The sequence below is a fragment of the Corvus brachyrhynchos genome, unplaced genomic scaffold, assembly GCF_000691975.1.
Source record: "Corvus brachyrhynchos isolate BGI_N302 unplaced genomic scaffold, ASM69197v1 scaffold62, whole genome shotgun sequence".
NCBI lineage: Eukaryota > Metazoa > Chordata > Aves > Passeriformes > Corvidae > Corvus > Corvus brachyrhynchos.
The window spans coordinates 4,459,446-4,475,468 of NW_008236629.1; the positions used below are offsets into that span (position 1 = coordinate 4,459,446).

At 37.7% G+C, this 16,023-nt stretch overlaps 1 protein-coding gene across 1 annotated transcript in view; it reads right to left on the bottom strand.

Moving 5' to 3' along the window:
- MUC5AC (mucin 5AC, oligomeric mucus/gel-forming) overlaps positions 1 to 16,023 on the bottom strand; it is a 43,236-nt gene that overhangs the window by 23,777 nt on the left and 3,436 nt on the right. The window contains exons 3-24 of the mRNA XM_017726575.1: positions 15,065 to 15,326; positions 13,945 to 14,059; positions 13,394 to 13,484; positions 12,886 to 12,998; positions 12,175 to 12,391; positions 11,706 to 11,831; positions 11,002 to 11,119; positions 10,102 to 10,240; positions 8,644 to 8,754; positions 8,178 to 8,247; positions 7,265 to 7,402; positions 7,016 to 7,180; positions 6,187 to 6,281; positions 5,073 to 5,199; positions 4,249 to 4,504; positions 3,599 to 3,648; positions 2,860 to 2,960; positions 2,579 to 2,730; positions 1,933 to 2,071; positions 1,724 to 1,837; positions 1,265 to 1,444; positions 510 to 749 (exon numbers count right to left, since the gene is read on the bottom strand). Coding sequence (XP_017582064.1) covers positions 510 to 749; positions 1,265 to 1,444; positions 1,724 to 1,837; positions 1,933 to 2,071; positions 2,579 to 2,730; positions 2,860 to 2,960; positions 3,599 to 3,648; positions 4,249 to 4,504; positions 5,073 to 5,199; positions 6,187 to 6,281; positions 7,016 to 7,180; positions 7,265 to 7,402; positions 8,178 to 8,247; positions 8,644 to 8,754; positions 10,102 to 10,240; positions 11,002 to 11,119; positions 11,706 to 11,831; positions 12,175 to 12,391; positions 12,886 to 12,998; positions 13,394 to 13,484; positions 13,945 to 14,059; positions 15,065 to 15,326 — 3,119 coding nt within the window. The remainder of the gene's footprint in view (positions 1 to 509; positions 750 to 1,264; positions 1,445 to 1,723; positions 1,838 to 1,932; positions 2,072 to 2,578; positions 2,731 to 2,859; positions 2,961 to 3,598; positions 3,649 to 4,248; positions 4,505 to 5,072; positions 5,200 to 6,186; positions 6,282 to 7,015; positions 7,181 to 7,264; positions 7,403 to 8,177; positions 8,248 to 8,643; positions 8,755 to 10,101; positions 10,241 to 11,001; positions 11,120 to 11,705; positions 11,832 to 12,174; positions 12,392 to 12,885; positions 12,999 to 13,393; positions 13,485 to 13,944; positions 14,060 to 15,064; positions 15,327 to 16,023) is intronic.

The window sequence follows — 16,023 nt, forward strand, 5'->3', positions numbered from 1 at the left end:
TGAAACTCATAGGTCTGTATGTGAGAAAGCTAAGAAAGGAAGAAATCATGAAAATGCTTTGAAAAAAATCAAGAGGAAAATGTAGAGTAAAGCTATTGCTAGTAAGCTGTAAAATTGTTTGATGTTGAAGATACAGTTGCAAAATACTGGTAATTACTACAAGCTAACACAGAGTCATACATATCGGGTGGCTGATATTTATGTTAGTAGAAAATGATGCCATTAGAAAATAAACATATCTTAAGATTTATCTATTGTCGTTCCTTCTACTAAAAAGAAACAAACAAAACCAACCAACCAAAACTATCAATTTCTTTAGTGTACTTGTTCAAGACAAAAGCTGAGAAAATGAAGGTGAAAATATTTCTATATAGTCTCTCTATGCAGGAACTTGGTCTAACTTCACTTTGTCAAGCATGATAAAGTATTTTAGAGTATTTTTTAATCTGTCTCACAAAAAATGCTGTAATCATTTTGTCAAGAACTTAAGACTAAATTTTTTGTCATACCTGTGAGTGACACTTTGCAAACACTTCACTGGTAATGATGCTGCATTGCTTCTGTGCCCAGGCTTTCCTGTATGGGTTTGCAGTGCATGGATCCTGTGTACGATTGGCATTCGGGCAACTAGAAGACACTTTCCAGCTATTGGCAAACTCCAGTACATTTCCTACCACAGACTGACTGCGAGTAGTGAAGTCATTATTTCCATTGCCATCATAGTTTCCACAAAGTCCACAGACATGTCCCTGCATCAGGATAAGCAAACAAAATGACAAAGATCAGTAAAGTACAATTTCTTAGTATCTGTGAGTAACGGACCTCAGGATGAGACTTATGTAACCATCTTAAATAAGATTATTTATGCCTCTTTAGTATTGTGTTGGACAATGTTCGTAAAACTCTTTTCATGAGGAGATGTCTCAAAACTGTTTTTAGGAAGAAGGAATACAGGGATAGGAAGCAGAGTAGACTGATGGTACTAATCTATTTAGTTTTAGCTGATCCTGAATATATCTCTTCAGTGAGGATTTTTCATGAAGAAAGCTACTGATAAAGTTGCTGTTATGCCATTGCTGAATAATGTAATTTAAGGAAAACACATAGTACACAATTTAAGTCAACAGAACAAGGATAATAATATGCAATTTCTGCTCTTTTGGTTACAGTCTTCTGGTTTAAAGCCTAAATTTCCACCCTCTTTGAGAGATAATATGAATGTTTCAGAATTCATTTTATTCATGTTTTCACTTTTAAAGTATACCTGAAAGCTGGGACTAAGTTTGATGAATATACTGGTTTTCTTGTCCCACATGAGTATCAGACCAACAGTAGTGTCAACCACCAGGTAGATGCCCATGGAACGGATTTGGAATGGCATTTTTCCTCCAGGTGTCCTCTGGATGACATCAGAGTGTCCATCACTGAGTACTAGCTCATAGTTCTAAGACAGGACAAGAAAAAGTTAACAGCCAATCTAAACAGTCACCTATTTTGTATAGTTCTATATGTTGACAGTAATTTACTGAAATAATATTATCATGAAAAGGATCCTATTCAACAACCTCACATTAAGAAATTTCTCTGTAGATGTCCCTCCTTTGCTTTCTAGAGCAGAGAGCAAAACAGTCTAGTGACATTTTCATTGTCTCGGAGGCCACTTCTTCTATGCAGTCTATCTGGGACACCTTGTTCCATCCTTCTGGCTTAAAGAAGTACTTACACCCAGGAAAACTTTAATAGACTTAGAGCAGGTAGTTCCTGTAGTGCCACATGGAATGTTCTCAGTGATGACACTGAAGGTTCCCTGATTCATAGCTTGTTGACCACAGTAGTTCTGAAACGGGAATGATATTCACTATTAACTGTGTTACGTGTTTATAAGTAAAATGCAGGGGACTTAGAGCAAAAATCTGGGCAGGGCTCTGTTACCTGGACCAGAACATATTCACAGTCTCCTTCAAAATCAAAGCGTTTGCCATCAAAGGTGGTATAATGCCCATCTCCATAAACAGAACATGTTTCCAGGCAGGGTTCCTCAGAGCATTGCCATTTTCTGTTTCTGCATGTGCTACCCAAGACAAAAAGCACTCCAAATGTAAAAACTAGACACACACACAATATAAACATAGGTACATTTCTGCATTTTAAAATGCGTTAAGACTTTAATGAAAAAATAAGGTTTGCTTCTTCTCAAAAATGCAGCATAGCTCAAGAACTATTGGAATTTATCCAAAGGCTGTGTTACTTAATGTAATGAATCATTAGAAAACACCTTTCCAAATCCTGTTGGAACTATTGAAATGGAAGGATTTCCTTGGAAGAAAAAAAGATTTTTTGACTTGAATGAATATGACAACATCAAAACCATGGTGTTTTTCTGACCACTTGCAATTTCTGGGCTGTGCCATTGAGAAAAATAGACAGAGCTTGCTTTTTAGGTACTAGGTGGATTGTTTCATGTAGGATTCTTTCCTAGAAATCTTGATACCACTAGAGTGAAATGATGTTATTTGCCAAGAGCTTAAACTGTCCCATTTTAGATGCTCCAAAATATTATTTTTCAATATGCTCTTACCAGGTGTTACAGCCAACTCTGATTGATTCTCCTGGACTGTAGGAATTCCCATTGTGAATACATGGACAGTCTTCTGGAGCTATACAGCCACCTTTGCCATCCAACACTTGATCATGAGGGCATACACAGCCAGAGACACAGTGAGTTTTGTACTGTAAGGACCATAAAGAAAACGTGTCGTGAAACATTTCCCTGCTGGAAGAGTCCAGCTGCAGCTGGTAATTGTAAAAGAGATCCTGATTAATATGCTTTCAACTAGGTATAAAGAAATCTATACTTACACATTCCATATCTAGAGTCTGACAGCTCTTCTGGCATCCTGCTCCTACCACATTTGCAGTGGCATTGCCACAGTCAACATAAACCATGGGAGGCATACAGACTGAAAGAGAGAAAAGCCATGAGAAATTTGAGATCAACCATGCACTTGTATCTTTGTGATTCCTTTAGGCAGACTGAAGAAAAAGAAACGGAAATAACTCCTTTGTGAGTTATGTGTACCTTAATGTGATTCATTTAGCAAGAAAGAGAAACTGAATATTGTTTTGATCTCGTATTCACCTGGTTTTTGTGCTTGTGCTTGAACTACTCAATAAAACTAGTTTTTAGCTAGCTTCATGAAACACTTCCTTTCAGAAAAACAGAACAAAACAAGATAACAAAGATCTTGGTTTACTTGTTTGGTTTTGTTTTTTTTTCCCCTGTTTGGTTGCTTTGGGTTTTTTTGCTTTTACTTTTTAATTAAAATGTGAAGCATTTTCCCCTCACATTCAGTGAGGTGACCAAGTATCCTTTTACCCTGCATAACCCAGGGAGTTCTAACTTGTTTCAGCCACTTGAAAGGTATGACAGTGTTTCTTTATATTTTAATAATATCCTCTACGTTACAGAAGTCCTCAGTTAATTTTGTTGGTTGATTTCAGACTTGTACAATTTGCATCATTATAATAAGAGAAGAAAGAACTGAAAAGGATGAAGATGGAAAGGAAGAGTTAAAGAAAATCTTAAGTGATATTTTACCTGGTTCAGGCTTCTCTCCAATGCAGCTCAGCTTTCCATAGGCACAAGTGCTATAAAACAAAGGAATAGATATTTAACTTTTTCTTGTTAAGTTTCAGCCTATTTCCTAATGAACTTAAAATTATGAAAAATTACTGTGTGATAAAACAAATAAAATGTGTCCTTTGTCAAATAGTTTATACATTTCAAAAATATTTTATATTAGAGAAGAACAAAATAAAAGTAGATTCTATATAAATAAATGTTTGCTCTGTCTATTTGCCTGGTTTAAAACTGTCCTTCAGAATAGTTCTGATTCCCATCATAATGGGAATAATCTGTAATGGGATTATCAGGCATCTTTCACCATGGAACAGTCATGGCTAAGAAGAGTATGTGTGGAGGCAGAGGAAGAAGGGAGGCAGAGAGAAAGGTACAGGGTAGGAATTCAGCTGTTAACAAAGGCTGACCCACCACAGGACTGTTGAATGCCTGTAATTGTTTATGTACAATCTTCCAAACATGGGTAGCCCTAAGAATTTTTAAAGAAGCTGTGATTTTTTAATTGAAATTTTTAGGTACAGAAATTAATTTGATTACATTTCATAACAACTATATAGCTTCATGACTTCCTATAGCCAATCTTTTCTTTTTTTTTACAAGTCTCTTACCAGACAACGCCATTATCATGAACAACTTCTCCAGAAGACAGAGGCATTCCTTTATAATAACAAGGACAGCTGGAAGCAGGCACACATTTGCCACTCTCATCCATGTAGGTTCCATTTACGCAGGTGCAGCCATCAACTGGGACAAACTTGATACTGCATGTGACATCAGGCTCACTCAGAGACCGGCAGGTGGGTTGACAGGAATCGACATTGTAGGTGTACTTCAAAGACTTTGGACACAAGGTGGTGTATTTTGCTTGAGAGTAAAAAGGTGAGTTACATTTGTAGGTCATTCAAGAATCAATATAGGTATAAAGCATTTGAGATAAAGTATATATGATAAGCATGGCATTGTATGTACATGTACTTTACTGATATCCACAGTAGTGTAATTTTTTTTGTACTGCTAGAGCAAAATTTTCCCCTATAAATGTGTCACAAAGACAAATGTTTTGTCCAAGTTAAAAAAAGAACAAAGTTCAGTTATATTAAGGCATAGTGTGTTTTTTTCCTCATTGCTATTTTTGTACTTTTTGTCAAAGTAAATTGAGAAACACCCTACTTATTTTATTCCTATTGCAAGGGTATTGCTCTCCAGGTTATTTCTGATGGTTCTGAGCAAGTAAACTAACAAAGCCTCTTTTTAATATTTCTCCCTGTTTGTTGTTTGTCTTTTATGGTGCTCCTTTCCTCCTCAGCTTCTTGAAAGTCAATGCTATACTTAAACTCCAGTTTAACACAATTTACTGTGGGAGTCCCTGAGAGGTGCTGTGTGGGGCCTTCCAGGTGATCATGTTCAAAAGACAAAGGGATGTAAAACTTACTGCAGGCTTTGCTCCTCCATCCATTGAGGAGAACTCCTTTAGCAGCACAGGCTCTGACATAGCTGGAAAGGGCAGCACACATGCAGTCCTCACTCTTCTCACAGTTACACGTGTCAAACATACAGTTCTAGGAACAGAGGATGACATGTGATCATCAGATTGTCATGTAAAGCCATGGCACTCTGCATTTTTTTTTAAGAGCATTATGTTCATTAGAGGTTTAAGTGAGTGTAATCCACACGTGTAAGTAAATATATGCCTGGTTTTCATTAAGCTCTTTCAAAAAAGATTATTTGTGTGAAGAAAGAGTAATTAGAGGTTCACTATTTTGAAGTATTTTCTTCTTTTTCTTCCTTTTTTTATTTTTTCAGGTGTTAGCAGTTTTCTAACTGCTTCCAATTTGTTGTCACTGTGCTATATATATATTTAGAGTAAGTGGAGGTTATTTGATACCACCCAGCTTTTGGAGCTCATGCTTAAGAGCCTGGGCTCTCTGCAGCAGAGGAACAAAGAAAACAAGAAGTTATTTGATGTGTTTCTATGCAGGGCAGGGATACTACAATATTGTAATTCCAGATGATGTTTATTGAACAATCTTACAGATTTCCAGTAACAGGAAGATTTTGTAAAGTACCCAGGGACTCTGTTACAGGGCTTCACCACCCTGAATTCCTGGAACATTTACATTCACATTTTATCTAAATCTCATTGCTGCTTTTTACACACATTTCTTGCCTTGTCCTTGCATATATGCAAAAGCCTTCTGGGAGAACTTCAGAGGAATTAAAGTGCCAGTTAAGATTCTCACTAAAGCTTTAATTATATCTCTCAGAAGGGACAATTTTTATCCTTTGACAGGGAACCCAAAACTTAAATTAAACTTCTAACTTAGTCTTTAGGTTTGTTCCTAAAAATAGATGTAGGAGGAATACACCTGTAAGTTTATCCTCCAGGGAGTGGAAAGAAAGATAGCTTTACAAAGGAGCAAATTTCTTGGCTTGTAAAGGACTATTATGAATGCGTCTCCTCACAATTGGCAAGGTATTCTCTCAGGTGTTAGTATCAGAAATCTGAGTCTTTTTCTCCTAAATGGGGTAGAGTTAGAGCCAAATACCTTCTGGTAAACTTCTGGATTCACTGTTGAGTGACATTCAGCAAAAGGTCCCATGGTATCAGAGAGCAGTCCACACCAGTGCTGAGCATACTGGTCTGTGAATTGAAAACATGGTAAGGATTTCTAGGGCACTTCATTTTTCAAAACTCTTGTCTCTACGTAACTATATGTCCTCCAGGGAAATTGCAGAGGCCTAACTTTACAGTATAATTAAGCTCTGCATTTGCTGAAGCACACAGTCTTTCACTTCCTCTAGGCCAAAATATGAGCTCATCATAAACTGAATATTCTCTAATTCACGATAATTGTCATGGAATAAACTAAGGTATCCTTAACTGAATTTTAAAAAAGAAGGTTCACACTGTAAATTAAAACTATGCTAGCTCATCTCAGAAAACAGAAGATTAGCTTATGAATACTCAAGAATTATGTATTTTGTTGGCTGAAATGGAGCTTGAATGCTTTGAATCTCTGAACTGTAAGCCTGGTTCTTAGTTTAACAGTGGAAGGGCCACAATTATCAGTGGGGCTATGCACAGCTTTTTTTTCCTGTATGACAATCAGTCCTTTCCAGGGATGAATCCCTAATATGCCATATGGTTCCAGTTTTCCCTAAGTAAGTTGACTTGCTGTCTTGATGCAAAGGAATATATCTAAAGATCCCAAATATTTTGCTAGTTGTTATTTATTAATTGAAGACTTCTAGTATCAACTGAGAAAAATTGTGTGTGTGCAAATAGTTCTGTTCTTTCGGCTAAGTGCTTGTTGGTTGATCAGCTCATTCCTTCTTTGCATCTTAAAGGAGAATAGAAGAGGTTGCTGAGCTTACCATTTTGTATGCTGACAGTACAGGGGTCCTCAAAGGTATTTTTGGCATCAGGACAATCAGCCCGAGTTTTCCAAGTATTGCCAAAGGCAGCTGAAGTGCCCTCTATCACACCACTGGTGGTTTTGAAATCATCTGTCTGTACATCATTGAAGTTTCCACAGAGACCTAGAAGGAAGCAGATGGTCTGTGCAAGTCTCCTACAGGATGACAGGTACTGGTGAAGGCAGTTGTTATGACAAGGTTACTTACCACAGGTCTGCCCTTTATGTGATGGGTCTAAGTCTATAAAAACTTGCATTGAAGGCACGAGTTGAACCTGTAGCTGAAGACCAAATGTTGTTTGCAGAATTATGAAGAAAGATGAAGGCCTAAAGATGGTGACATTTGCTAGGGATATAAGAACAAAATAGTTACAATTTCATTCAAGATGAGCAATTGAATTAATTGTTCATTATAGGAACAATATAGTAGAGTAATTCTACAGCTGTATTTGATATGATCCTAATTTCTGAAGAACTGGAGGGAAAAAGATCCTTATAGGATTTCAAACCCAGCACCAAAACAATCTAACTAAACACCTAAGCAACAAATGCGTACTAAACCTCCACTTTCTGTCAGGTGTTTTAAAATGAGGGAAGAACACACACTTCTGTTATTATTTAAGAGGTTGCCTTTGATGAAAATGCTATAGCACTATTTAATTAAAGACTCCAGCCTGGACCTATTCTGTCCTTTCATGGTTTACTTTGTGTTCAGGTGCAGTAGTGTTTGAGAAGAACTGGCATGTGAGAAGCTTCAGTGATGAGTGCGCTTTGAGAAAAAGGACAGGGGGAACACAGGGAATTAAATTACTTGAGATATTGGAGTCCAGTTGCATGTCAGAATTTTTCTTTCCTCTCTTATGGCAATGTTTGGATCTGAAAGCATGCAATAACACTATTTGCTTGAACTAATTAGATATTGCTAAATTTAAACCATGATTTGCTAGAATTATTAGTGTTGAATAGGCAAACCCTATTACATAAAAATGGGGGATGGTGCTCTATGGCAGTACTCTGGATTTGCTGCAGTATAAGCAGAGGTAGAATTTGGCTTTAGTTTAACTCATGTAATAACATCTTAAAGTAAAAATGAGAAACAGTAGTTCTTCAAAGGAACTTACCTGCTGAGAATGGTAACTGTGTGTAGATCATATTCACAAATACACTCCCAGAAGGCTGGATCACAATGTTCTGTCCACAAGAAAAGACAATTATTATCAAGCAGATAAGAGAAAACATTTGGAAAGTATTTTAATCTAATACTGTTCAAGATAAAGGTAAAGAAAATGGAGGGAGACTATGATGATGTTTTGATTCCTGTACTATTTCTTTAATCTTTATTACTGTGTTCCACTGACTGTCCAAGAAAGCAAAAACCAGACATTATCTAAATAACAGAAAGTTACTAAGATCTTGTCTTCTAATGCACTTACTTTATTCTTAATTTTTCTTCTAATAATGTTCAAATGAGATAAAACAAAAAGTCAGTGCAGATTTCTTGTCTGTGCTGTTATGTGTCCTTTGCCTTGTCTATTAATCTTAGAGAAAATCCCTGCAGAATGCCAGGTGTGTACGTTTGCTGCTCACCGTTTGTCCTCCGTTTAGGCTGATGGCTACACCCTTGAGGCATGTCTCAGTGTCAGTCAGGCCACACTTGTGGATATCCCCCAACACTGTGAATTCATTGCTGTCACAGAGCTTGAAGAAGAAAACAAAAGATATTGTTAAAAGGATTTGCTATATTGAAATATTGTTATCTCAAAAAGGTTCACACTCAAATGGAATTCCTAGCAAAGTTAGTCTTTTAAAAATACTGTTTATTTACTTTCTTCTGCTCTTATGGTCTAGCATATATGTCTAGAGTCACCAAGTAAGCTGGCATTCATGCAGTCTGCACACTGGAAGCTATACATTGCTTCTGGCATTCAGGGGCAAGTAAGACACATTAATCTGAACATTAAAATTTCCTCATGCTTTAGTAAGACTAGTTCCTAATGTGTAGGTAATACTTGTTTAATATGCTAGAGCAGAAGGAAGTGTGCCTTTCTTGCCCACTGGTTATGAAGATTACTAGGGAGAGGAAAGATTGTTTCCAGTGTCTTCTGCACTGAATAGATTATTCAAGACCCTGGTGATCTGACATTCTTTTAACAGGTAAGAAATACGCATTTAAATATCCTCTCATAGGAGAAAATTAAACTAAAATTATTATTCAGGAAGTTACTGCATAAAGGTTCAGATTTTGACTTGGTTCTGATTTTCAGAGGACTGTGTTCTGTGAGCCATCTTCAAAGTGTGCCTAACAGCCAAAACACAACAGGGAAAGACTCAGAAGGCTGTGGTTCTGAACATGTCTTATTGCTTTTTTGGCATAATGAAGACTAAATTGAAGACAGCTGAGATGCAGAATTGCAGACATCTGGAAATCAATATTAAATTCTGGGCTTTTTGAAATTTTGTGTACAAATTAAGGGTTTTTCCTCTACCTCCAGAGACCCTGAGAATGTAATTTTACATGTTGATGCCAAAAAGAGGAGTTTAATGTTTAAGTCTGACCTATGCTGCCATTGAGGATCAAGGCTGTGCTTGTGAATATTATCCAAAAGTTTTATTGATTTAGTCTAATCTATTCCTAAGTTCTCATTCTAATTCATTTCTAAGGTTTTATGCTTCTTTTCTTGGTAACATTCAGATTGATCTTGTCAAGAACAGATTTTATTTAATATTAAGTCTTTATGAAAATAGTTTACCTTAGTCATCCAGTAAAAATAAACAATGAATATACCTAGGGTTATGAAATCTAACAAAAACTCAGTGCAATTCCTAAACAATGATCAAAGAACTCAAAACTACTACAATATTATTTAGTAGAACCCTAACAGAAAAATCCATTTAGGGATGTTAATGCTCTAACCATGTTAACCCTCAATCCATATCAACCCTCTGAGGTTCAGAAAATTGATGTGATTGCCAGTAGTTTTCATCAAACAATATTATATATAATAAAACCATTTTTCTTTAGCAAGGATTGTGACTCATTTTTACCTTGGTTAGGACATAACTACAGTCTCCAAAGAAGGAATAGTATTTCTCATCAAATGTTGAAATGTGGGAACCTCCTTCAATACTGCAAGTCCCGGGGCACGACTGAGTGACACAAGACCATTCACCTCCAATACAGGTACTGAAATGAAGGAGGCATTCAATAACATTGGGTAATGCAAGCATAAATGAAATAAAATGACAATGAGGGCAGATGATGCCTCAGTTTTCCTCTTGAAGCACTGATTATACTGCCAAAGAGATCAGTATTGCTTTGAAATCTCAGAATAATATGGGGCAGGCACATTTATATTACTGATAGTTCTTTATATATATTGCTGTTCATTTCCAGTCTTTGGACAGAATTCAGTCCGTGTGAACCTATCATCCATGTTAAATATGTTAAGTATTTCTTGGAAAATAAATAAATAATTAGAAAGGTACATTTGCATACACTTATGCATTAATACTTCAGCAATTACAGGGATATTAAAAATATCCCTATATATTTGTCAAACATGCCTCTCAAATGTGACATCCCACTCTAAATGCAACATGCCCCTGAATGTCATGTCCTCCATAGTATTTATATGAGCATCTTAGCATTACACTGTAGTACTTCAAAGGATATAACACTAATTCACATTTTTAAACACCTCTGGCATTTGACTTTGATTATCTTCCCTCATTTGTAGGTCTTGAAATTGAAGCACCTATTGAAAAACTCAGTTTTCTTGTAAGTGTGAAGGGAAAATAGACATGAAAGTATCCTCTAAAGCAGAGTAATCAAGGAACTTCAATCAGTAAATAGTTCCACATTTGCTTTTTAAGGGAAAATTAGTAAATATTCAGCTGATGCACAAAAAAACCCAACCCAACTCAAAAGGTGAGAAAATATATTACCATGATCTGCATTTAGATGCGAAGGAGGCTCCAGGAGCATAAGTTTCACCTTCATAGGTACAGTGGCATTCTCCACGGGGAATGCAGCCAGCACCATTAACATCATCAAATACCATTCCTAGGAAAAGAAAGGGTCTATTAGTTACTCTGTGCACTGCAGAACCTGCCTTTGAACACGTATCTAGCAGATGCCTGAGACTGTCCCATTTCTTCTGTACTTTAAAATAATAGGATACAAGCTATGTAGAGATTGAAGTGCTATATTCCATTGAAGTCCATCTAAAAATCTTTGCATGATCAAAAGGGATCTCTAGGAAAATACCTTTCTGCTATGGACTTCATTAGAATGGAATTAGGATTAAAAATATTAGGTAATGAGGTGGAATAGATGAACCATTTGTAAGACTGCCCAGGGACATATCTGTCCAGTAAATATTTCTATGCCCAAAGACAGGAGATTGCCTTAGAGATGCTCTCTCTCTATATATGTATATCTATATAAAGCACATTTGTTGTTTAAAAGGAGGCATATTTAGTAATTTGAATAGAAATAGTGCATTCAGGGAAGAAATGTAGCTATTACTTCAATGATAATAACACTGATGATGTGATGGGAAAGGTCCAGAATACAAAAGTTGTTAAATGTGTACAGGTAAGTATTCTAGGGGGTTTGGCTATGAGAAAAGGGCAGGAAATGAGCTTGCCTGGAGCACAGACGCAGCCATCTGTACAGTGATCTTCACAAAGTGCAGATCGTTCCGGGTTGCTGCACGTGTCAGAGCAGGGAGAGCCACACTCATGGTATTGCATGTTGAACGGACACGATTTAGCTAAAAGGAGAAAGAGTATTATAAAGCTGACTTTTTGTTTGAAAGGTTGAGAAAACAGTATTTGCAATTTAGGTTGTTTTGTGTCAAGATATAATGGGGTATCCTGATGTTTCAGTGGAGGCTGAAACATTCTGGATTTTCTGATTTATATTGAAAACCCTTTGTAAGGCAAAATCCCTAAACTTCCATATTTCTAGTGTCTTGCATATGATCAGGCTAAAATGGATTTCACGATAATTGCATGCACTTTTAAATGACTTCTTCAGGAAAAACCCTCACATATTTGAAGTTTGCTAGATGTGGGTAATAAGCACAGGTGGAGGCCCCTTCCCGAGATACTCACGGCACAGTTCTGAGGTTCTCCAGTTCAGGGGCTGTCCACCTGCATGAGCACACTGCCGGGAGTACTCAGCAAAGGTGTTGCACATGCAGAAGTCAGCCATAGAGCTGTCACAGTGGCATAGGTCTTGTATGCAAGTGTCAATGTAGTCCTGAACATTCACAAGCATGTTACAACTCGTAAATGCTTTGCTGGTTAATACTGTCTCACAGATAGAGGCCTAGGAAGAAAAACAGAGAAGGTAAACTAAGTGTTAAGAAAATATGCAACAAATGATTTAAGGCACAGAGCAGAACAAATCAAAGATTGATCTGGTCCCAAAACCCATACAACAGTAGCCATAAGCAGATATGTAAAGAAAAATACAAAAATAGGGCAAAACCACATGGAGTGGTTAATCCTTTGATTAACTCTAGTAGCTTCCATATCCTTAGTTACTGTCACCTCAGGTGACTTCCTAAGCACTATGCAATTTCTTTATATTAAGACATCCTCAGTAATTTTCAGGAAAAATATGCAGTCTTCTCATAGGAGAATGCAAATTTTTGGCATTCACTTTAGCAAAGAATAAAATATGAAATTTAGAATATTTTTCTTTTGAGACCTACAGTTGAGTCATATTCATGCTCTACTTTTTCCCCCCTCCTAAAAATTTTCCCCAAAGACAGAGCATGTATTTCACACTGAGAAAAATTTTGAGAGAGAGGTTCTTACAAATTCTCTTGAGCAGTTCATCAGAGAAGTAGGAGGAATAGGATCATCACACTGTTCTGTGGGTCCATCCATCTTCTGCCTATTACCAAACTGTATGGGGGTCAGTTTTGTCTCTGTAAAAACCAGTTCAAATATTAGAACAATGCTTACCAAATTTTGCATGGAGGTATTTTCTTTTGTGACACAACCTGCTACGATGTGAACAGTGATTACCAAACAATATCACTATAATATGAAAGGTAAAAGATGATGAATGAGGTATATAAAGAACTGGATCCTAGCTATTGAAAACAAGTAGAAATTTTTATGTGGCAGGTCTTAAAACATCTAACAGGGATGGAAGCATTCTAATACATCTCAAAGCCCTGACTTTGAACAACTGACATCATAGGAATACATGAAGAAGTATCCCTAGCTTCGCAGTTAATACAACCCACAACCTATACTACAGCATATTGTAAGAAGGAAAACCAGGCACCAACACTTAATAATGCTTTTAATGACTTACTCCCTGAAATAAATTCATTGCTGACTGGAATTCCGTTGAAGTCCCCACAAAGTCCACAAGTTTGATTGGCGTATTTCTTATCTAGTTCCACCTAAGAAAAATGAGGAAGGAGGTTTATAGAAATGGTAGTCTTGATAGTTAGGAGCACAGCCTATACCAGTATTACTTGTGTACTCAAAATTTGAGATATGGTCACTGTGCAGACTGTGTTGTGCGATAACAAGGTAGGCACCACTGGAATAGTCAGTGATGACTAAGAAAAGCTCACTCATCCTAGCCCTGGGTTGTGAACATCCCTGGGTTTGCTAGACCTGGAATCTGAGGAGTGCTTCACTGTGAGGTAGGAACATTATAATTCTGCATCTATTCATTCTGAACTGAGCTTGGTGGGGGGGGGAAAAGGGAAACTGGGAGAAGACTGGAAGACAGAACAATTCACTAAAAACGGACACAAATCCAAAAGTAACTAATGCCTGCCTGGCAGTAACACTGCAAAGGTGTAAACAGACTATTTATACAGATTTTTTGCTGTGTTTTGGATGTTTTCTTACCAGGAGGGCATCATGTCCATTCCAAAGGAAGGTCAGTCCCAACTTGGCAGAAACTTTCAAATAGTTGTTACTTCTCTCTATCAAGACTCCCATATGGCTGTAGGGCATCTGGACCCTGGGGAAAGATCACCATAAGTCAGCAGGGGTAGGGACAGAATATCCATTGGATGTCCGCAATGAGATCCTTTCTCATTCTCTTTGAGAATTTTCAACATGTATCTGTGATGAAATTAGAGCAATAACTACTACAGACAACACCGGTTTGTAGCATTTTGTCCATTTCCTATGCAATTGCCTCTCATCATGCAAACAGATCGGCCTTGCTTTTCCTGTAGCCCCTTTTGGCTTTCTCCATTAAGGGCGTTCTGCTGCGTAAAATATTAGCATATATCTATGGCTGTAAAAGTGCTGGGAGGCTCTGTTTTGCAGGCAGTGTGCTTCAGGATATTGCTGTGTGCTCCTTGAAGCATTTGATAATAAAGGGATGGACTCCAGGCTTTCTGTGACATGAGTGCCATTCAGGAAGCTGTACCCAATAAAACTTTTAGACTAACTCACTGTACATAGCTGCCATAACAGACAGCTCACTGTGGGATAGCTGCCAAATATTTACCTGGCCTTTTGGGCAGGTTTTACACCCTATGCCAAAGCCAGTGCTACAACTGCTACATAGATAGCAAGTTTCCAGAACAGATAATTTAAAATTAACTCAGGTACGAGCTGCAGTCACTGCTTTACCACACACTGTTCAGTGCAAGGACAAAAGCTATCAAAAACTCCTCTCAGGGATTCTGCTGTGGTAAAATTAATAGAAAGCAGTAACTTCAAGGGTCTAAAAACCTAACACTTTTACTGAATGCAGCTTATAGACTTAATTGCACACATACATACACTATTGTAGCAGTGGGACAGCATATTGGATATAGCTCATCTGAACAAAACAGACACAGGGATAATCTGCAGAAGTGGCAGGTAGCTCGCTGTCAAGCCCTCCTTTTTTTTTTTTGCTATTACTTCAGGAAGGACCTGAGTCCCCCCACCGCTTGGGAGCAATGTGAGATCAGATGAGGGAAAGGGATGCTTGCTCAAAGAGCCCACTGGGAACAAGGCAGGAACATACAATTTGTTGTCGAGCCGGACAGAGCCGCGGGTCAGTTCGATCACTATTCCTTCGAGCTTCATGATGACATGAGTGATCACAGTAGCATTTTCCACCATTGCACGCCTAATCTGGATGTTGAAGTCCTCATAGGAAGACTTGCAGTTGGATGCAAAGATGTAATTGCAGACCCCAGGGAAGTAAAAGATGTCCCCATCAAAGGTCTTGAAGTGGAAGTTACCCCATGTGCTGCACACACGGCCATTGTGAAAGGGGTTGCCAGCTGTGGATTCAAAATAAGCAGTAAGTTTCCTGTAATTTTTTGTAACACCCCCCCCTTTTTTTGCTTTATCTCTCCTGCTTCTTTCACTAGCCTCTGTCCAAATAGCCCGTCTTCTTTTTTCTATTTTGTCAAACTTTTTTCCCCCCATTATTTATTTATTTAGTTCAGTTGCTTTTTGTGTTTAATCAGTTTTGCATAGGAATATAGGGCCTCAGATCAAAAGAGACCTCCTGGCTCACTAGAACCAGTGCTCTAGTTCTGATGACTTCCATATCCTATTGTCTTGGGATGATTTTATGCTGTATATCCCCTATCGCCTGTAATTTTTGGACATTCCTCCAAATTTGTCTCAAACCAGGACACCTATAAATCCTTTCCTAAATGTATGAAGTCCTAAAGTCTCACCATAAAACCATTTTAAAGCTTGTTTAAAACTAGCTGATACTCCTGCTTGGGAAGGCCACTCATACCCACAATCTGAATGGCTGGAAGACTTTTGCCAACATCTTCCAAAACATGTTCCTGTCCCATGTATGCCTGGTTGTTCATGTGCCAAAATTACACTTCATCTTGAAGGGGTTCCACCTTCCCTGCTCCTCCTCCCACCCATTACAGAAGTCTCTTCTTTCTTTTCAGTCTTCTTTTCCTTACAAGCAGACTCTTCAATCTCCCTGATTATCTTCCCAGTCCCTTTCCA